This window comes from Schistocerca serialis, chromosome 9 (assembly GCF_023864345.2).
Source record: "Schistocerca serialis cubense isolate TAMUIC-IGC-003099 chromosome 9, iqSchSeri2.2, whole genome shotgun sequence".
NCBI classification, from domain to species: Eukaryota; Metazoa; Arthropoda; class Insecta; order Orthoptera; family Acrididae; genus Schistocerca; species Schistocerca serialis.
The window spans coordinates 45,908,777-45,930,738 of NC_064646.1; the positions used below are offsets into that span (position 1 = coordinate 45,908,777).

Here is a 21,962-nt window from a genome sequence, read left to right on the forward strand (position 1 = left end):
TTTCCTCACATGAGATGCCAAAAGCCATGGATCAAGGCAGTCATGTATATGCAATGTTTCTTGACTTCTGAGGGCATTTGATTCAGTAGCACACACATGCTTATTACCAAACGTACAATTTCATGTGGTATGAAGTGAGATTTCCAATTGGACTGAGGATTTCATGAAGGGGAAGACACGGCATGTGATCTCGATTGGAGAGTCAATCACAGATGTAGAAGCAACTTGAGGTGCTGCCTAGAGAAGTGTGTTATGATCCTTGCTGTTCATATTGTATTTAATGACCTTAAGTACAATATTAATAGTAACCTCAGACTTTTCACAGATGACGCATTTATTTATAATGAAATTCTGCCTGAAAGAAGTTGCACAAATATTCATTGAGATCTTATAAGATTTCAATGTGTTGTAAATATTAGCAATGTGCTTTAAATTTTCAGAAAAGGAAGAGAGAGGGAGGGAGAGAGAGAGAGAGAGAGAGAGAGAGAGAGAGAGAGAGAGAGAGAGGAGGTAGTAACCTAAAAGTACTAAAGTACTATGTCAGTATCCTACTACTACCATATCAGCTGGAGTTGGTCCATTCATACAGGCATGTAGATGTAACAATGTAAAAATCTGTAGAGAAATGAAACGTAAAATTGTGCTACAATATCAATGAGTCACTGCTGGAATTATTCATCTCATACAAATACCTAGATGTAACAATTTGTAGAGATCACACAGTCACATAGGCTCAGTTGTAGATAAACCAGATGGCAGACTGTGGTGGAATACTAGGAAAATGCACTCAGTCTGCAAAGTAGATTGCATATGTAACACTTTGTGATCCATCCTAGAACATTTGTCAAGTGTGTGGGACTAACAAGGGATACTGTAAAGAAGAGCAGCATGGACAGCCAAAGGTTAATGTGACCTATGAGAGAGTGGCACAGAGATGCTGAAGATACTGAACATGCAGATGACTGAAGACAGGTGTAAACCATCTCTTGAAAGTCGACTTGGATAGTTTTTAGAACCAAGTATTAGTGATGAATCTAGGAATATACTACAGCCCCCTTCACATCACTCTAATAGGGATCACAAAGACAAAATTAAACCAATTACATTACAGCACACACGCAGGCATTCAAGCAATCATTTTCCCCACACAGCACATGAATAGAATGAGAAAAAGCCTTCATACCTGGTACAATGGGAAGTACCCTCCGCTATGCACCGCACAGTAGTCAGCAGACTGTAGATACAGATTTAGTGCCTTATTGGCCTCTTTGGCGTTGGTGTATCTGCACCTGTGAGGACATGCACGGTCTGTCACAGAAAAGCAGACTGGTAATACTGTTGTTCTTAATGTTTACGCCTGAGAGCCCCATGTACTTTCAGTTCTATTCCTGGGATGCTGTTTTTTCTGGCTTCCACTTTAGCCTCAAGTTATGGCAGTGCTGCTTGTAAAGTCAAGGTGCAATCAAGAGTGGCACATAAGTATTTTGAATATGGCATAATATTCAACAGTATTCTGTACCATGATACATTGAGTTACCAACATATCTGTCTGTGTTTAAGATGGAAAACGTGCATCTAAGTATGAGGGTTGGAACTTAAATAGTGATGACTATTTATTCACAACTGATAAAAAAGAGTTACATGTTTTCACCTGTTACTGTCCTTCAAAGTAGTCACCAGCATTGCGTAGAACCTGTTGCCAGTGATGTGGAAGGTGTAGTATGCCATTAGCAGAGACTGTTCTATTGATGGTGTGAATGGAGCAGTCTACTGCCTGTCAAATCTCTGTAACAGTTCTGAAGCGAATGCCAGTTCCTTCATCTTCGGAATCAAATCAAAGTCACAAGGACTTAAGTCCGGGGAATATGGTGGATGGTACAGTACTTCTCAGTCCCATCCACCGAACAGAGCAGCCACAGCTTGCACTGTATGCATTCGTACATTGTCATGCAAAATGATGGGTGGGTTGTGCAGAAAGTGTCACCACGTCTTTCGCAAAGCTGGTCACAGGTGATGTTCCAAAAACGAGCAGTAATACTGTGCACTGACGGTCTGCCGTGGAGGAATGTAATGCATTAGGATAACACCGTCACAGTCGTACGTGAGGATTACCGTAACTTTAGACCGCTCCATTCGCACCATCAACAGAACAGGTTTTGATAACAGTATACTACGCCTTCCACATCACTGGCAACGGGTTCTACACTACGCTGGTGTCTACTCTGAAGGACAGTAACAGGTGCAAACATGTAACTCGTCTGTATGTTGTGAATAAATAGTTGCCACTATTTAAGTTCCAACCCTCGTATTAACTGGATTTGGGGGAAGTTGATTGTTTTTGTAATAAAGATCATATCATTTTCAAAGCATTTGTCAGGTGAACGTCCATTTCTACAAAGGACTTAGCCTGAGTTTCCAAAGCCAGGTCATATGCTCTTGAAGTAGGTGTTAGAAAGAGCAGGGGCCAACACACATCCTTGTGGTAACCCATATTTCAGACATCTATCATAAACAGCTGACAGATAGATGAAAGCTACACCTGTAATGTTATGTGTTTCGAATCCATCCTGTGTGTATTAGGTTGGATTAAGAATTTGAGGTATACAATTCTTTCCTGGTCTGAAATCAGCTTGTTGAAGAATAAATGCTGGCTCCATCATGTGCTGTAAGAGACTCAGAAACATTATTTCAAAGATTTTATAGAGGTTACACAATAGTGATATTGGTCTACAGTTTTTAGCACCTGTTGATAGTTTACTTGGCTTTAGAATGGACATTACACATGACTTCCTCTAAATTTAAGGATATCACATGCTTTGAGACAGTTGTTATAGAGTTAAAGCAGTCATTCTCACTTTCTTCCCAAAATGTTCTATCTGTTCAGTTTCCATGTCATCTATACCTGCTTCATAATCATTCTGGAGACTGTCAGTGGTAATGTTCAGCTCAGCTATACTAAATGAATGCATTAGTTTCATGTCCTGAAGTCTGATTTATTTTACAGCGTGAAACTATTACATTATTTCCAGGTTTTCCACTCATGAGAATCTGATGGACCAACTGGTTGACAGTAGTATGCCCTATAATAGTAGTTGAACTGCTACTGACTCTCTTAAGATGTCACCGGGTTTTCTGGCTTTTCTTGCTCAGATCCATTTCCTCCATTAACATTATCCTAGCATCTTCCTGTTAGAAGTTCTTCTCCAGCTTTCAGTGTTTCATCCCTGAAAAGGTTTCCATTACAGTGGATGAGTTAGTCCCAATCAATTTTGCTTGACCACAATCCATTCTAACAGCATTGCTGGTAGGTGACTTGTAGACTTTTTCTTAAGCAGTGCACTCCAGAGAGAGCAGGAGATGTTGCCAAATGAGGCACAAGGTGGCCAGGGAGACTGTGGTACCGGCAGTGGCTCTGTGGCAGTGCAGATTATGCATGGACAATAAATTAGTAAAACTTCAGCTCAATAACAACATTCATTTAAAGGAAACACAGTGGACTAAATCCCAGTAATATTGACAGTGATGTAAGAAATGAAAGCTTTATTGTAATAAAGGTCATGTCAATAAATCTACTATATCAAGAGAAGGCTCAGCAGCATTCACCAAAAGAACACTGTTTCCTGACTAATCTGCTCAAGTGGCCTAAAGGTTTTAATAGAGTGCCTGTTTCATAATGGTAGCAAAGAGTGTGGTTTCTTTGGCAACATTGCATTCCTTGGAGCTGATTAGTTAAGATGATTTAGTTATTAAAGGTAAAATTTTTTGGTCATTGTCTAATTACTCTTTGTGTCTGCAGCTACCTTGCCATAGTATCTAGAACAATATTGGAGCTGAAATATTTGAGGAAGGATCTATTACAGTATGTGTTATGCATCAGAGATGAAATGGACCAAAGCCAGCATTTGCAGGACGTGTTAGACAAGCCAGTTCACATCACAGTGAATGTGGTTGGGGAGGTGAGTACCGCATGTGTCACATGTCTTTCCTTGCTCAGTGTTGTTAAAGAGGGTGTTGATCTTATAGAAGGTTCCTCTTCTTCCCAAGCACAGTTGCTGTGTAAATGATATTCAGGTTGTTTATACAGAAACTAAATATTTGCTGGATATTCAAGCACTAGAGCAGGCAATTATTTCCGTACGGAGGCTTCTTTCTCTTCTCAAATGATAGGAAGGTGAAGAGAAGGACAGCTTAGATGTTGCACGAGATGTAGGCGCAAATAGGGCAGCATGTCTGTGGTAGCAATTTAGTAAGCTTCTGAATCTACTGCTTCCAATACTTCAGAAAGTGCACATTTTATCTTTTAAAGATGTTTATCACATTAAAGAAGTTTTATGGTTAATTAGACATGAGTTATGAAAATTTCCAATGAGTTGATATGTCAAATTCTCTTCCCTTTGTCAGAGAGACAGCTGAGGGGGATGATAACTGACTTGTTAAGTGGGAGTGATTCTTCAAACATACCCCAAAAGAAATTTTTAAGGGAATGTTTGGGTGTGTGCAGGCACAAAGATGTTAATGATGCTTGCTTTTATCAAGTTCAAACTGGTAATGAGGTGTTGTTGGATTATGTAGATAAGGTAAAGATGACTAAAAATGCCTTATGTGTTGTTGTTGTTGTTGTGGTCTTCAGTCCTGAGACTGGTTTGATGCAGCTCTCCATGCTACTCTATCCTGTGCAAGCTTCTTCATCTTCCAGTACTTACTGCAACCTACGTCCTTCTGAATCTGCTTAGTGTATTCATCTCTTGGTCTTCCTCTATGATTTTTACCCTCCACACTGCTCTCCAATGCTAAATTTGTGATCCTTTGATACCTCAGAACATTTCCTACCAACTGGTCCCTTCTTCTTGTCAAGTTGTGCCACAAACTCCTCTTCTCCCCAATTCTATTCAATACCTCCTCATTAGTTATGTGATCTACCCATCCCTTATGTGTTAATATACCTGAAAGAGAAGCTGTGGTTAGCACCATGAAAGGTGTGCACATACAGGATCGATCATGGATGATGTTACTGGCTAGACCTTGTTTGTTTTCCATGTTGGAACATTTGGCTGTGAGTGTAGAATATGTGCGGTATTGTGATGAGAAATAGAAAGAGGAAGGACTGCCTAAGGAGAGCTACAAAGATGCTACATTGAATGATAACTCTAAACAGCATCAAAGAGGAAGTCTGGGGTGTTTCAGATGTGGCAGCAAATTCCATTTTGCACACGACTCCACTGAACCACGGTGATGCTCTACAGATGGCTGATGCGATAAGAAAATTCAGGGGAGGGGTGCTGATGTACCACCGCAAGGTTGTCACAAGGTGTGTGCAATTGACATCTCGATTGCATTCATGTGCACTTCTGTAGGCAATGAACCTGTGTGCAGTCTGCTTGATTCTGGAAGTAGTGAGTCGTTATTGGATTATGATTTCTATGTTAATAATAAAGGTTTATCATGGTTACAGTCAGCTAACAAGGATTGTCAGTCTGTTGCTGATGAAAGTTTGGATGTTGTTGGTTTGGTCTGCTGTAAACATGAGATAGGCACATTAACTTGGCCGTGATGGTTTTCAGTTATTAGGGATCTAACAGTACCTATGCTGCTGGTGTACAACTTTCTTGTGTGCACCTGTTACATCTTGGACTATGATCAGAGAGAATTTTATTTTAAGTTTTGACCTGAGGAAAAATTTAAATTTTGTAATTGTTGGGTAAAGATTAATGACAACTACATTAGTAATCCACAATCCACCTTATAGCATGTGGCAGAGGGTACCCTGTTCCACTACTAGTCATTTTCTTTCCTGTTCCACCTGCAAACAGAATAAGGGGGAAAAACAACTGTCTATATGCCTTTGTATGAGCCCTAATTTCTCATATCTTATCTTCATGGTCCTTACGTGCAATGTATCTTGGAGACAACAGCATCATTCTGCAATCGGCTTCAAGTGCCAGTTCTCTAAGTTTTCTTAATAGTGTTCCTTGAAAAGAATGTCACATTCCCTTCAGGGATTCCCATCTGAGTTCCTGAAGCATCTCTGTAACACTTGTATGTTCTTTGAACCTAACAGTAACAAATCTACCAACCTGCCTCTGAACTGCTTTGATGTGTTCTTTTAATCCGACCTGTACAGATGACAAACACTCGAGCAATACTCAAGAATGGGTTGCAGTCTCCTTTACACTTCCCTAGAATTCTACCAATAAACTGAAGTCGACCATTTGCCTTTCCTACCACAATCCTCACATGCTCTTTCCATTTCATATTGCTTTGCAGTGTCATGCGAAGATGGTTAAACAATGTGATTGGTCAAGCAGCATACTACTAATACTGTATCAGAACAGTACAGGCATGTTTTTCATTCTCATTCACAGTAACTTACACTTTTCTACATTTAGAGCTACCTGCCATTCATCACATCAACTAGAAATTTTGTCTAAGTCATCCTCCCACAGTAATGTTTTGACACCTTACTGCACATCACACTATCAACAGCAAACAAACAGAGATTGCTGCCCATCCTGTTCACCAAATCATTTATATATAGAGAGAATAACAGCAGTCCTGTCACGCTTCCATGGAGCACTCCTGACGATATCCTTGTCCCTGATGAATACTTGCCATCGAGGACAACATTTTGGGTTCTATAACTTAAGAAGTCATCAGGCCATTCACATGTCTGTGAACCTATCCCATACGCTTATATCTTCTTTAATAGCCTGCAGAGGGGCACTGTGTCAAACACTTTCTGTAAATCTAAAAACGTGGAATTTGCCTGTTGCCCTTCATCCATAGTTTGCAGTATATCATGTGAGAAAAGGGGAAGCTGAGTTTTGTACAAGCGATGCTTTCTAAAATCATCCTGATTCATGGACACAAGCTTCTTGGTCTTGAGAAAATTTATGATATTTGAACTGAGAATTTGTTCAAGAATTCTGCAGCAAATCGATGTTAAGGATATTTGTCTATAATTTTTCAGGTACGTTCTTTTGTCCTTCTTATACACAGGAGTCACCTGTGCTTTTTTGTGTTGCTTGGTACATTTCACTGGTCAGAGATTCATGTTAAATGCAAGCTAAGTAAGGGACCAATGCCGTAAAGTACTCTTTGAAAAACCAAATTGGGATTCCATCCGGACTTGGTGACTTGTTTGTTTCTCTATACTGGGAATGATTATTACTATGTCTGTGCGATGGTCAAACAATGGTATGTTTGAATGATTCTCCTGTTGAATAATTTCTTGACTGTAAAATTTAAAACTTTGGCTATTGTTTTGCTGTTTTCAACTGCCACACCAGACTGGTCAACAAGTGACTGGATGGAAGACTTAGACCCACATAGCAATTTTATATAGGACCAGAATGTTCTCGTTTCTGTACCAGGTCTTTTGCTAAGGCATGAGAGTGGTAGTAGTTGTAAGCTTCACACATAGATCTTTTCACAGACACACAAATCTCTACCAATCTTTGCTTCTTGTTGTTTGCTCATTTTCTTTTCAACTGAGAGTGCAACAGCTTCTGTTTCCTCAGCACTTTCTGAATATCAATGTTAAACCATGGTGGTTATTATCTGTCCTTAATCGATTTATTAGGTACATAATTCCCCACACCATAATTTACAATCTGCTTAAACTTTGCCCATAATTCCTCTATGTTCATCTCAATGGAACTAAGAATCTCAATTCACTGTCTTAATGAGATACTAACAACTGCTGCTCTTTCCAGCAAAAACACACTCCTATCCTTCTTAACTTATTTATTAACTTTATTAACCCTTAACATCATGATTGCTAATCCCCGTTTCTATACTGATGTTGTTGATAAGGTTCACCCTATTGTAGCTGTGAGGTCTAAGATATATCCACATGCAATGGAAATATCTTAGATCTTATAGCTACAAACCGGCTGGACCTTATTGACAACATTGATATGGAAATGGGGATTAGCAATCATGATGTTGTTATAGCAACTATGGTTAATAAAGCTAATAAATAAGTTAAGAAGGAGAGAGGAGTGTTTTTGCTAGAAAGAGCACATATTCAGTTGTTAGCATCTCACTTAGACAGTGTGCCAAGTCCAGGGAGGTGGCTCTGGGTTTGATGTTAGACATCTACCAGACCCTCAATCTACATCTACATCTACGTACATACTCCACAATCCACCATATGGTGCATGGCTGAGGTTACCTCGTACCACAACTAGCATCTTCTCTTCCTGTTCCACTCCCAAACAGAACGAGGGAAAAATGACTGCCTATATGCCTCTGTACGAGCCCTATTCTCTCTTATCTTATCTTTGTGGTCTTTCCGCAAAGTGTAAGTTGGCGGCAGTAAAATTGTACTGCAGTCTGCCTCAAATGCTGGTTCTCTAAATTTCCTCAGTAGCGATTCACGAAAAGAACACCTCCTTTCCTCTAGAAACTCCCACCAGAGTTCCTGAAGCATTTCCGTACAGTCGCGTGATGGTCAACCCTACCAGTAACAAATCTAGCAGCCTGCCTCTGAATTGCTTCTATGTCCTCCCTCAATACGACCTGATAGGGATCCCAAACGCTTGAGCAGTACTCAAGAATAGGTCATATTAGTGTTTTATAAGTGGTCTCCTTTACAGATGAACCACATATTTCCAAAATTCTACCAATGAACCAAAGACGACTATCTGGCTTCCCCACAACTGCCATTACATGCTTGCCCCACTTCATATCGCTATGCAATGTTACGCCCAAATATTTAATCGACGTGACTGTGTCAAGCGCTACACTACTAATGGAGTATTCAAACATTACAGGAATCTTTTTCCTATTCATCTGCATTAATTTACATTTATCTATATTTAGAGTTAGCTGCCATTCTTTACACCAATCACAAATCCAAGTCATCTTGTATCCTCCTACAGTCACTCAATGATGACACCTTCCCGTACACCACAGCATCATCAGCAAACAGCTGCACATTCCTATCCACCCTATCCAAAAGATCATTTACGTAGACAGAAAACAACAGCGGACCTACCACACTTCCCTGGGGCACTCCAGATGATACCCTCACCTCCAATGAACGCTCACCATCGAGGACAACATACTGGGTTCTATTACTCAAGAAGACTTCGAGCCACTCACATACTTGGGAACCGATCCCATATGCTCGTACCTTAGTTAGGAGTCTGCAGTGGGGCAGCGAGTCAAATGCTTTCCAGAAGTCAAGGAATATGACATCCATCTGATACCCTTCATCCATGGTTCGCAAGATATCGTGAAAAAAGAGCGAGTTGCATTTCGCAGGAGCGATGCTTTCTAAAGCCATGCTGATGCATGGACAGCAACTTCTCTGTCTCAAGGAAATTCATTATATTCGAACTGAGAACATGTTCAAGAATCCTGCAACAAACCAATGTTAAGGATATTGGTCTGTAATTTTGAGGATCCGTCCTTCTACCCTTCTTATATACAGGCGTCACCTGCGCTTTTTTCCAGTCGCTTGGGACTTTATGTTGGGCAAGAGATTCGTGATAAAAGCAAGCTAAGTAAGGAGCCAATGCAGTAGAGTCCTCTCTGTAAAACCAAATTGGAATCCCATCAGGACCTGGCGATTTATTTATTTTCAACCCATTCAGCTGCTTCACTACCCCAGGGATGTCTATCACTATGTACTCCATACGGGAATCTGTACGAGACTCAAATGGTGGTATGTTTGTACGATCCTCCTGCATGAAAGATTTCTCAAATGCTAAATTTAAAATTTCAGTTTTCGTTTTGCTGTCTTTCGTTGCAGGCCAGACTGCGCACTGAGTGACTGGATGGAAGCCTTCGACCCGCTTCCCGATTTTACGTAAGACCAGAATTTCCTTCGGTTTTCAGCAAGATCTTTTGCTAAGGCATGACAGTGGTAGTGGTTGAATGCTTTGCGCATTGCTCTTTTTACAGCAGCAAGAATCTCTACTAACTTTTGCCTGTCCTCATTCTCCTGATCTTTCTTGTACCGCGAGTGCAACTGCCTTTGCTTCCTGAGCATTCTCCGAATTGCGCTGTTAAACCACGGTGGGTCTTTTCTGTCCGTAACCCACTTTTTCGGCACATACTTTTCCAATGCGTGATTTACAATGTGTTTAAAATTTGCCCATAATTCTTCCACGTCCATCATACCGGAAGTAAATGAAGTCGATTCATTTACTAAGTGGGATGCTAACAACTGCTTATTTGCTCTTTCTAGTAAGAATACTCTCCTAGCCGTCTTGACCGACTTTTTAACTTTTGTAACCATAGTCGTAATGACAACTTCATGATCACTAATCCCTGTCTCAACACTGACACCGTCGATGAGATCTGGTCTGTTCGTGGCTACCAGATCTAAAATATTTCCATTACGCGTTGGCTGTCAATTTAGTTGCTCAAGACAGTTTTCGGATAATGTGTTCAAAAGTAATTCACGCGACGGCTGTAATGAATCCATAGACATCCCAGTCTATACTAGGTAGGTTGAAATTGCCTCCGAATAATATAGCGTGATCCGGGTACTTCTGCGACACAGAATGTAGACTCCCTTTGAATGATTCTAGAACTGTCACGGTGGAACCTGGTGGCCGGTAATAACCCCCCACAATTAACTTTATTTCCCCTAGCGCTGTTAAACGGTCCAGATAACTTCACAAACACACTCTACTTCGACCTCAGTAGACACAATATTTTTGTCAACTGCAATCAAGACACCACCTCCTACGGTGTCTAATCTGTCTTTCTGATACACGTTCCAACCCTCACTAGATATTTCAGAACTTCCTATATCAGGGTTCAGCCAGGTCTCAGTCCCGAGAATAATTAGCGTGCCACACGGTTCCTGGAGGGCAGTAAATTCAGGAACTTTATTCCGAACACTCTGAATATTTACTGCAAATATCTTGACAGCTGAAGTGTCTTTACACTGAGCGTGACCTGATTTCCCTGCCTGCACGTCGACTGGTGAGTGTTCATCAGGACACCTCGCAATACTGCCTAGCCTAAAAAAAAACCATGTGCACGCCACAAGTACTCTGCTACCCGAGTAGCCGCTTCCTTTGTGTAGTGCACCCCTGACCTATCTAGGGGCGTCCTACAATTCCCCACCCAATAGCACAAGTCTAGAAATCTGCAGCCAAGACCGTCACAGAGTCTAAACAATTATTGGAAGCCCTTTATTAGTTCCCGGAATTTTTTCAGAGAAATTTCGAGCAACACACAAATCAGGCTGACTGATCATACACTGGCCAGTCAATTGCCTTATTGGCTTTCCCCTCCAAAAATGAAAGAATTGCGTAAAGTCTCAGGCGGGTTTTGGAAGATGGTGTTATTGGATCGTTGGTATCTCCCTATGCTCTGATTTTTCTGCTACCAAAACAAAACAGTGCTGGTTATAGGCAGGTAGTCAATTTCTGGTTCCTTAACCAAAAGGTCACTTTATAATCTGTTCCCCTGCCTGACTTGCACAACTGTTTTGTATGGCTTGCTGGTGCACATATTTTCTCAGCATTGGGTCTAAACCTGGCATCCTACCAAATCCTGTTTACCAAGGAATCTAAACCATTGACAGCTTTCTGTACGGACTATAACTTATGTGAATTTAATCATGTGCCCTTCAGATTTTCAACCAGGACGCAGTGTTGTTCTGCCTGTTAGATTGTGTTTTGGGAGAATTCAAACTCGCATATAATTACCTAGATGATGTGGTGATTTATAGTAAAAACTTTGAAGAACACGTTGAATATATTAGGCATTTTATCAAACCAGGCAAGGCAAGGTAACTCTGGCCACGAATGAAATTTCATTTTTAGGGCACATTGTGTCAGAGAAAGGAGTAAGAATCTATCATTGTTGGACCAGTGCACACCATAAATTACCGGTGACTTGTTATAAGAAAGAGGTTCCCCAGTTCATCAGATTGTGCAGTTTTTCACAAATTTGTGTGTAACTTTGCCAGGATTGCAGCTCCTCTCAACCAGCTGAGACAGAAGTATGAAAAATTTAACTGATGTGATAGTTACAGGCCACCTTTGAGACATTGAAGGGGGCAGTAATGCTCTGGTACTGGGAATTCCAGATTTTAACCTGCCCTTTTTGTGCAAACTGATGCTTCAAGTGTGGGCATCATGTTTGTTTGTTTTGGTTTTGTTTGTTTTGGTTTTGGGGCGCAAAACTGCTATGGTCATTAGCGCCCAGTCTGTGACTTAGGAAACGGTAAAAAACGAAAATGGAAACCAGCAGCAATGGGAACGAAACTCAAAAAATTGAAGAAACTAAAAGCAGAAGGAAAGCTTAAAAATCCACTACAGAAAGGGGTTGGTTGTCCCCAAAAAGAGCTTCAAATGACTGACGTCATCTCACTGGCCCTAATAAACTCAAGAACGCGATCAACCGAGCGCGTGTCATCTGCTAAAATGGACGATATATCAGGCAACAACTGTAGACTGTCGCGTAATGGAGTAAAATAGGGGCACTCAATTAAAAGGTGTCTTACCGTTCACAGCTGAGAGCAGTGGGGACAGAGTGGGGGAGGATCGCCGCTTAAAAGATGTCGATGGCTAAAGAGACAGTGCCCTATCCAGAGTCTAGTTAAAATTACCTCCTCCCGACGACGCGTTCGGGAGGAAGAGGTCCAAGCACAGGGAAGAGCTTTCACGTCCCGCAATTTACTATGGGGAAGTGTCGACCAATGTGCATGCCATAAAAGAACAACACGACAACATAAAAAACTCCGTAGATCGGCGAAGGGAATCGATCGAATAGCTGGCCGAAGAAGAGAGACTGCAGCCTTGGCCGCTATATCGGCCGCCTCATTTCCACAGATATCAACGTGTCCTGGGAGCCAGAGGAACGCCACCAAGACGCCCCCCAAGTGGAGCAAGCACAGGCAGTCCTGAATCTGGTGGACCAGAGGGTGGACAGGATAGAGAGCTTGGAGACTGAGGAGAGAGCTGAGAGAATCTGAACAGATAACATACTGTATCCACTGATGGTGGCGGATGTATTGGAGAGCCTGGAGAACAGCATAAAGCTCCGCAGTATAAACCAACACTGGTCGGGAAGCCGAAATCGATTTGGGGTGTCGCCAACAATATAGGCACTCCCTACACCTGACGATGTTTTCGAGCCATCAGTGTAAATAAATATGGCTTCCTTCATTGTGCGCAGAAAGCAGCAAATGCCCGAGGATAAACAAGTGAAGGGGTACCACCCTTGGGAAACTGACAAAGGTCACGGAGCAGGCAGATCCGGGGACGGAGCCAAGGCGATGCTGTACCCCTAGTTGTCAAGAAAGTTTTAGGAAAGCGGAAGGAAAGAGATTGGAGCAGTTGACGGAAGCGGACTCCCAGTGGTAGTAGGGAGGAAGGGCGGCCTGCATACCCTACATCCAAGGAGGCATCGAAAAAAATGTCATGGGCCGGATTAGCAGGCATGGAAGACAGATGGCTAGCATAACGACTCAGAAGCACTGCTCGCCGATTGGACAGTGGAGGTTCAGCAGTCTCAGCATAAATGCTTTCCACAGGGCTGGTATAAAAAGTTCCAGACACTAAACGTAATCCACGGTGGTGGATAGAGTCGAGACGCCGAAGAATAGACGGCCGAGCAGAGGAGTAGACTATGCTTCCATAGTCCACTTTCGAGTGCACTAAGGCGCAATAGAGGCGGAGAAGGACCACTCGGTCCGCTCCCCAGTAGGTACCATTCATGACACGGAGGGTGTTGAGGGATCGCAGACAGCGAGCCAAAAGATAGGAAACGTGGGAGGACCAGCACAGTTTTCTGTCAAACATAAGACCCAAGAATTTAGCGACGTCTGAAAACGGAAGGTTGACAGGTCCTAGATGTATGGAGGGTGGAAGAAACTCCTGATGACACCAAAAATTAACACAAACGGTCTTACTGGGAGAAAAGCGGAAGCCGGTTTCGGTGCTCCAAGAGTGGAGGCGATCGAGACATCCTTGAAGACGTCGTTCAAGATGGCTGGTCCATTAAGAGCTGTAGTAGATCGCAAAATCATCCACAAAGAGGGAGCCTGAGACATCGGGAAGGAGACAGTCCATAATTGGATTTATGGCAATGGCAAACAGTACAACACTTAGCACGGAGCCCTGGGGTACCCTGTTTTCTTGGGAGAAAGTATGGGAGAGAGTAGTGTTCACCCGCACTTTAAATATGCGCTCTGCCATAAATTCGCGAAGAAAAAGTGGCAGCCGACCTCGAAAGCCCCAAGAGAACAGTGTGCGGAGGATGCCTGTCCTCCAACAGGTATCGTATGCTCTCTCCAGATCAAAAAATATTGCTACTGTTTGGTGTTTCCAGAGAAAATTGTTCATGATGTAAGTGGAGAGAGCAACAAGATGGTCAACTGCAGAACGATGCTTTCGGAAACCACATTGGGCAGGTGTTAGAAGACTGCGGGATTCCAGCCACCAAGCTAAACGGCAATTCACCATATACTCCAAAACCTTACATACACTACTCGTGAGAGAAATGGGGTGATAGCTAGAGGGGAGATGTCTGTCCTTTCTAGGTTTCGGAACAGGAACGACGATAGCTTCCCACCATCATCTGGGAAAAGTACTGTCGATACAAATTCGATTATAAAGGCGAAGGAGGTAATGCAGACTATGGGTTGATAACTGCAGCAACATTTGGATGTGGATACCATCCGGTCCTGGGGCGGAGGAGCGAGAAGAAGAGAGTGCATGTTGGTGTTCCCGCATGGAGAAAACAGTATTATAGCTTTCGCGATTTTGAGAGGAGAAAGCAAGAGGTTGCACTTCTGCTGCACGTTTCTTTGGGAGAAACGCTGGCGGGTAATTTGAAGAGCTCGAAATCTCAGCAAAGTGTTGACCCAATGAGTTAGAAATTGCGGCGGGGTCCACTAACGTATCATGCACGACAGTGAGCCCAGAGACCGGGGAGAAACTAGGCACGCCAGATAACCGTCGAATCCGACTCCAAACTTCCGAGGAGGGAGTGAAGGTGTTAAATGAGCTAGTAAAGAATTTCCAGCTTGCCTTCTTGCTATCGCGGATGATGCAACGGCATCGCGCACGGGACTGCTTATAGCAGATACAGTTGGCCAAAGTAGGATGGTGGCGGAAAACGCAAAGAGCACATCGCTGCTCACATATTGCGTCATGGCATGCCTTGTTCCACCAAGGAACTGGGGGGCACCAGGGCGATTCGGAGGTGCGTGGTACTGAACGTTCTGCAGCTGTAAGAATAACATCTGTAATATGAGTGACCTCATTGTCGACGCTAGGAAAGTGACGGTCATCGAATGTCGCTAGAGACGAAAAAAGTGTCCAATCAGCTTGGGCAAACTTCCAGCATCTCGGGCGCATATATGGCAGTTGTGGCTGCAATCGAAGGACACATGGAAAGTGGTCACTTGAGTGTGTATCAGCAAGGGCGAACCATTCGAAGTGCCGAGCTAGCGGAACAGTACCGACCGAAAGGTCCAAGTGAGAGAAATTTGTTGTGGAGGCAGACAAAAATGTAGGGTCCCCAGTGTTGAGGCAAACAAGATCCGCTTGGTGGAAGATGTCTAGCAATAGTGAGCCACGTGGACATGGATGTGGAGATCCCCAAAGCGGGTGGTGGGCATTGAAGTCCCCAACCGGCAAATAGGGGGGTGGAAGCTGACCAAGAAGAAGAAGGAGGAGATCAGCTTGTGCCATTGATGTGGACGATGGAATATATACAGTACAAAGAGAGAAGGTGTATCCAGAAAGGGAAAGACGGACAGCGACTGTTTGAAAGGAAGTGTTTAAGGGGATTGGGTGATAATGGAGAGTATTATGGAGAAGAATCATGAGTCCTCCATGTGCTGGAGTGCCTTCAACAGAGGGGAGATCAAATTGGACTGACTGAAAATGGGGAAAGACAAAGCGGTCGTGGGGACACAGCTTTGTTTCCTGAAGACAGAAGATGACCGGCGAGTAGGATTGTAGGAGGATCGTCAATTCATCCCGATTGGCTCGAATGCTGCGGATATTCCAATGGATAATGGACATAGGGTGGACAGAAAATGGAAGAATGCGACCAAGGTTGCTGTCAACTCAATGACTGCTCAGAGCTTGCGACCGACAGCGTGGAACGGCACTCAGCCAAAGACAAAAGATCCTGATCCATAGGTTGTTCAGGAGCAGCTCCTGCCACCAGCGATCGGCCGGTTGATCGGCCGCCAGCAGTGCGCCTCGGCGACACAGAAGACGGCCAAGGGCGATTTCCGCCAGGTGGTGCTGTAGATGAGACACGCTGTGGCGGAGAAGGAGAGGAACTGGGTTTCTTATTAGCTTTCTTGGAAACATGATGTTTAGATGAAGGAGGAACTGATGGTTGTGAAGTTGGGGTATGTAAAAAATCTTCACGAGTATGCTCTTTTTTGGAAGTCCGGGTGTCTGACTTTTGTGATCGAGATTTAGCAGAACCCAATGAAGTGTGAGCCATAGATTGAGCAGGCGAAAGTGGGGAGGTTGAACGGGCGATCTTTATGCTGGCCAATCTGACGACTGTGTCACAAAAGGTGAGATCACAAGTCTGCGTGGCCGCCTCCTTTGTTGGCCGAGGAGAGGCAAGGACAGTGCTGTATTTTCCTGTCTGAGGCACAGTGGGCTTTCGACTTGCGAATAATTTTCGAGCAGCAAAGGTCGACACCTTTTCCTTCACTCTGATTTCCTGAATGAGCTTTTCGTCTTTAAAAATTGGGCAATTTCGAGAGGAAGCAGTGTGGTCACCCATACAGTTGATGCAACGAGGGGATGGAGGTGGACAAGCACCCTCATGGGCATCCTTGCCACACGTAACACATTTGGCCGGGTTGGAACAGGACTCGCTGGTGTGATTGAACCGCTGGCACCGATAGCAACGCGTAGGGTTTGGGACGTAGGGGTGAACGGAAATTATCTCATAGTGGGCATCATGGCGGTCCTGCTGCAAGAGCAGAAAGGTGAATGGTGTCGATTGGATTATGCTTCGAGGGCACTCTCAAATCCTGAATAGCGTTATTCTGTTCATGAGCTAGAAGCATTAGTGGTGCTATTTGCCTTTGGGTTTAAGTTTTGTCTGGTACATCGGCAGTTTCAGCTTGAAACGGACAATCAAGTGCTAAATTGGGTGTCAGCTGACCATGAAGAATGGGAAGAATTAGTCCAGTGGGGATCTCGGCATTCCAGTTCAATGTGGTTCACATCCGTGGTTCACAAACTCAGACTGCTGATGTGCTCAGCCACGTATTTGAACAGGAAGAGGAAGGCAGAGAGAGAGAGAGAGAGAGAGAGAGAGAGAGAGAGAGAGAGAGGGCCCGCAAGCACTGTCATCTGCTGAGATTGTGGAGGCACCTGGACCCAAAGTACTTCCTGCCATTCTTATGGCTATCCCGGCTTTGTTTAGTGGTCTGAAGGAAGAACTAGAGAAGGCTTGTCAACTTTTTGCCGTTCACAGGGGATTAAACGAGGGACACACTTTGGTGGGGTACTCATTAGAGAAAGGGGTGCTTTGGTATCAAGAGCGATGTGGTCAGAAAGCTACAACTTGCCTGCCTGGAAGTTTAGTGTACCAGTCGTTCTCGAGTACTATCATCAGCCTCTGTGTGAGTGATCATTTGGGTGCCCAGAAAATGCAGGCGAAAATAAGTGAGTATTTCACTTGAAAAGGTGTGATAGTAACTCCCAAGATTGTAAACACAAGAAACCGAATACTGGTAATGGAAAGAACTTTTGCAATCCACTGGGGAGTTTCACCCTTTGGACAAGCTATTTGTGAATTATGAGGACTGCTCACACACACTAAAGATGGAAATTGATTCATCTTTGTCATGGTAGACACTTTTACCAGGTTTGCTTAGCTTCGCACGAGTTCTGCAAGTTTTACTTTTGGCATGGAATAAAGCACTTTATGACCTCACCATATTATCTCCAACCTTCATTTGCAGAGTAAATTATGTGCAATCTTAAGTCAGCCCTGATAATTTCGCTCAGGTTCCCAATGGAAGTGGGACCGTTCATTGAACTGGTTAAGTCTTGTGTTTAATACTGCTTGCCACGAAACCCACAAAACCCCTCCTGCGAGGTTAATGTTTGGTTATGCATTAAATACCCCAATAAGTAATCTCTGGTCTCTTAATGACCTGCTGCCAGAGCATGTAGATCCCAGAAATTTGAAGGCTAGATGGGAAGCCACCAAGAAGACCATTCTGGCACACCAATGGGAAGCTTGAGCTTATAGCAAGGGATGGCATGTGGTGTCGATTGTGGTGGGTGAATGGATCAGTGTGAAAAATGCGTGGGGGAAGAGCGGAGGCAAAAAATGGGTTAACTGGTAAAATTTTGCCAAGGTATGTTGGTCTGTGTGAGGTGGTTAAAGTCCTTGCACCAGTTACTTTCTTGGTTAGAGACTTGCAAACACAAAGGAAAATATGGCTCCACTTGAGCCAGCTCAAAATTGGATGGGTGAGGTGTTGAAGTGATGGTAACAAAAAGATATTGGGTTGGTAAACCCCACTGGAGGGCTTCACTTTAGGAGGGGGGGAGGGGGGGAAGTCAAAGGTTGATGCATCCCAATCGCTTTTGCTCAACCACAATCAATTCCAAACATCACTAGTAGGTGACTTGTGGACACATGCCCCGTGATGGACCAGTTCTTGAGCAAAATGCTACATAGAGAGTGGGAGAAGTTGCCGAATGACACACAAGGTAGTGTGGGAGATTTTGGTGCCAGCAGTGCCTCTTTACCAGTGCGGAGTACTCTTTAGCAGTGCGGAGTAAGTGCGACATACAGCCACTAAGCAAGCATTGTGGGCCAGGCGAGACACCTTGTTTTGGTGAGACAGAGTGTAAAGACATCCTTGTGAGGTGTGGGCATTCTATAGCAGCTTTGGACGACAGTTAATATGATGAGATGGAGCATTAAACTATGGGGGCTGTGCTGGGGTTGTGACTCATTATGAATGTTACACAGTGCGTTTGCTGCTGCCATTGAATTTTGAATTTGTGTCCTTGAAATTCCAAGGATCTAATTAACAATGTTAATTTCACATTATGGCTGGTTCAAGTCATCATGGGTACATTTTTTTGCAAAGTTTTGAAATTCACAAAGAAGCTGATGTGGCAGCATGGACAAATTTAGCCAAGTTTCACTGTTCTGATTCCCTGTGTTACTGTTCAATGGGAACACCGCTGCTGATAATAAGTGCATATATGGAAGTGTATGTCATTTCAGTTAACTAATTTCACTTTTCTTTTTGTTCTAGAAGCCTGATTATACTCTATGCATTGGTTTCTGCACTTGCACAGGATTATTTGTAATTGCAAGCGGCCTGGGGCAGGTTTGACCACACTTGTCCAGATGACAGAATGGTGCAGTTCTGTAATGCTGGTACCTGAATTTCCCTAGGTTAAAATTTCTCGAAAGATTTTTCTTTTCTTCTTTGTATTTCTTTAATGTTATTCGAACTATTTGTCAATGATTATGCCAGTTTATAATTCTTAGATTGCTATTTATGTGTTTTCTAAACTCTAATGTTAGGTATTAGTTAAAAGATGACAGCTGCATACACTGAAATGCCAAACAAACTGGTATAGGCACGCGTATTCAAATACAGAGACATGTAAACAGGCAGAACACAGTGCTGTGGTTAGCAATGTCTCTATACGGCAGAAAGTGTCTGGCACAGTTAATAGATCCATTACTGCTAGTACAATGGCAGGTTATCAAGATTTGAGTTTGAAAATGGTGTTATAGTCAGCACACGAGCAATGGGACACAGCCTCTCTGAGGTAGCAATAAAGTGGGGATTTTCCCGTACGGCCATTTCATAAGTGTACCATGAATATCAGGATTCCGGTAAGACATCAATTCTATGACACTGCTGTGGCCAGAAAAAGATCCTGCAAGAATGGGACCAATGACAACTGAAGAGAATTGTTCAACGTGACAGAAGTGCAACAACAAAACATTGTCGATATGGATTTTTGGAGCTGAAGGCCCATTCGCATACCCTTGTTGACAGCATGGCACAAAGCTTTACGCCTCGCCTGGGTGACTGTTGATGATTGGAAAGATGTTGCCTGGTCGGACGTGTGTCATTTCAAATTGTATCAAGCGGATGAACATGTACGGGTACGGAGACAACCTCATGAATCCATGGATCCTGCATGTCAGCAGGGGACTGTTCAAGCTGGTGGAGGCTCTGTAATGGTGGTGGTGGTGGTGGAAAGGGGGGGGGGGAGAATGTGCAGTAGGAGTGATATGGGACCTCTGATACATATACATATGACTCTGACAGGTGACATATACATAAGCATCGTGTTTGATCACATTCATCCATTCATGTCCATTGTGCATTCCAACACACTTCGGCAACTCCAGCAGGACAATGCGAAACCCCATACATTCAGAATTGTTACAGGGTGGCTCCAGGAACACTCTTCTGAGTTTAAACACTTCCGCTGGCCACCAAACTCCCCAGATATGAACATTATTGAGCATATTCGGGATGCCTTGCAATGTGCTGTTCAGAAGAGAGCCCCACCCCCTTGTACTCTTACGGATTTATGAACAGCCCTGCAGGATTCGTGGTGTCAATTCCCTCCAACACTACTTCAGACATTAGCTGTGTCCATGCCACATGCCCCCCGTGTTGCGGCACTTTTGTGTGCTTGCAGGAGACCTACACGATATTAGGCAGGTGTACCAATTTCTTTGGATCTTCTGTGTATCTCTCAAGGTGGTCTGTAGATGTTTGTTGACAGCAAAAATTTTGGGTCAGTGGCTTGAATTTCTGGCAGTAATTTCATATTACGTTTAGGGGCCCCAAGAAAGTTGTTTAATCTGCATCTACATCCATACTTTGCAAGCCACCTGACAGTGTGTGGCGGAGGGTACCTTGAATACCTCTATCGGTTCTCCCTTCTATTCCAATCTCGTATTGTTCGTGGAAAGAAAGATTTTCGGTATGCCTCTGTGTCAGTTCTAATCTCTCTGATTTTATCCTCATGGTCTCTTCACGAGATGTACGTAGGAGGGAACAAAATACTGCTTGACTCCTCGGTGAAGGTATGTTCTCAAAACTTCAACAAAAGCCCGTACTGAGCTACTGAGCATCTCTCTTGCAGAGACTTTCACCGGAGTTTATGTATCATCTCTGTAACACTTTTGCGATTGCTAAATGATCCTGTAATGAAGCGGACTGCTCTCTGTTGGATCTTCTCTCTCTCTTCTATCAACCCTATCTGGTACGGATCCCCCACCAGTGAGCAGTATTCAAGCAGTGGGCGAACAAGTGTACTGTAACCTAGTTCATTTGTTTTCGGACTGCATTTCCTTAGGATTCTTCCAATGAATCTCAGTGTGGCATCTGCTTTATGGATGATTAATTTTATATGGTCATTCCATTTTAAATCACTCCTAATGCGTACTCCCAGATAATGTATGGAATTAACTGCTTCCAGTTGCTGACCTGCAATATTGTAGCTAAATGATAAAGGATTTTTCTTTCTATGTATTCGCAGCACATTACACTTGTCTTCATTGAGATTCAATAGCCATTCCCTGCACCATGCGTCAATTCGTTGCAGATCCTCCTGCATTTCAGTACAATTTTCCATTGTTACAACCTCTCAATATACTACAGCTGTTACAACCTCTCAATATACTACAGCACCATCTGCAAAGAACCTCAGTGAACTTCTGGTGCTAACCACAAGATCATTTATATATATATTGTGAATAGCAATGGTCCTACGACACTCCCCTGCAGCACACCTGACATCACTCTTACTTCGGAAGACTTCTCTCCATTGAGAATGACATGCTGTATTCTGTTATCTAGGAACTCTTCAATCCAATCACACAATTGGTCTGATAGTCCATGTGCTCTTATTTTGTTCATTAAATGACTGTGGGGAACTGTATCAAACACCTTGTGGAAGTCAAGACACATGGCATCTACCTGGGAACCCATGTCTATGGCC

At 43.3% G+C, this 21,962-nt stretch overlaps 1 protein-coding gene across 2 annotated transcripts in view; it reads left to right on the plus strand.

Moving 5' to 3' along the window:
* LOC126418682 (uncharacterized) overlaps positions 1 to 21,962 on the plus strand; it is a 96,201-nt gene that overhangs the window by 22,190 nt on the left and 52,049 nt on the right. Inside the window, exons 2-3 of one of the 2 annotated variants that reach the window (XR_007575885.1) lie at positions 3,797 to 3,956; positions 9,758 to 9,814. Coding sequence is in view for 1 of the 2 variants with exons in the window: in XM_050085575.1 (XP_049941532.1) it covers positions 3,797 to 3,956 (160 nt within the window). In the remaining variant the exon portion in view is untranslated. The remainder of the gene's footprint in view (positions 1 to 3,796; positions 3,957 to 9,757; positions 9,815 to 21,962) is intronic. The other variant, XM_050085575.1, reaches the window with a different exon arrangement.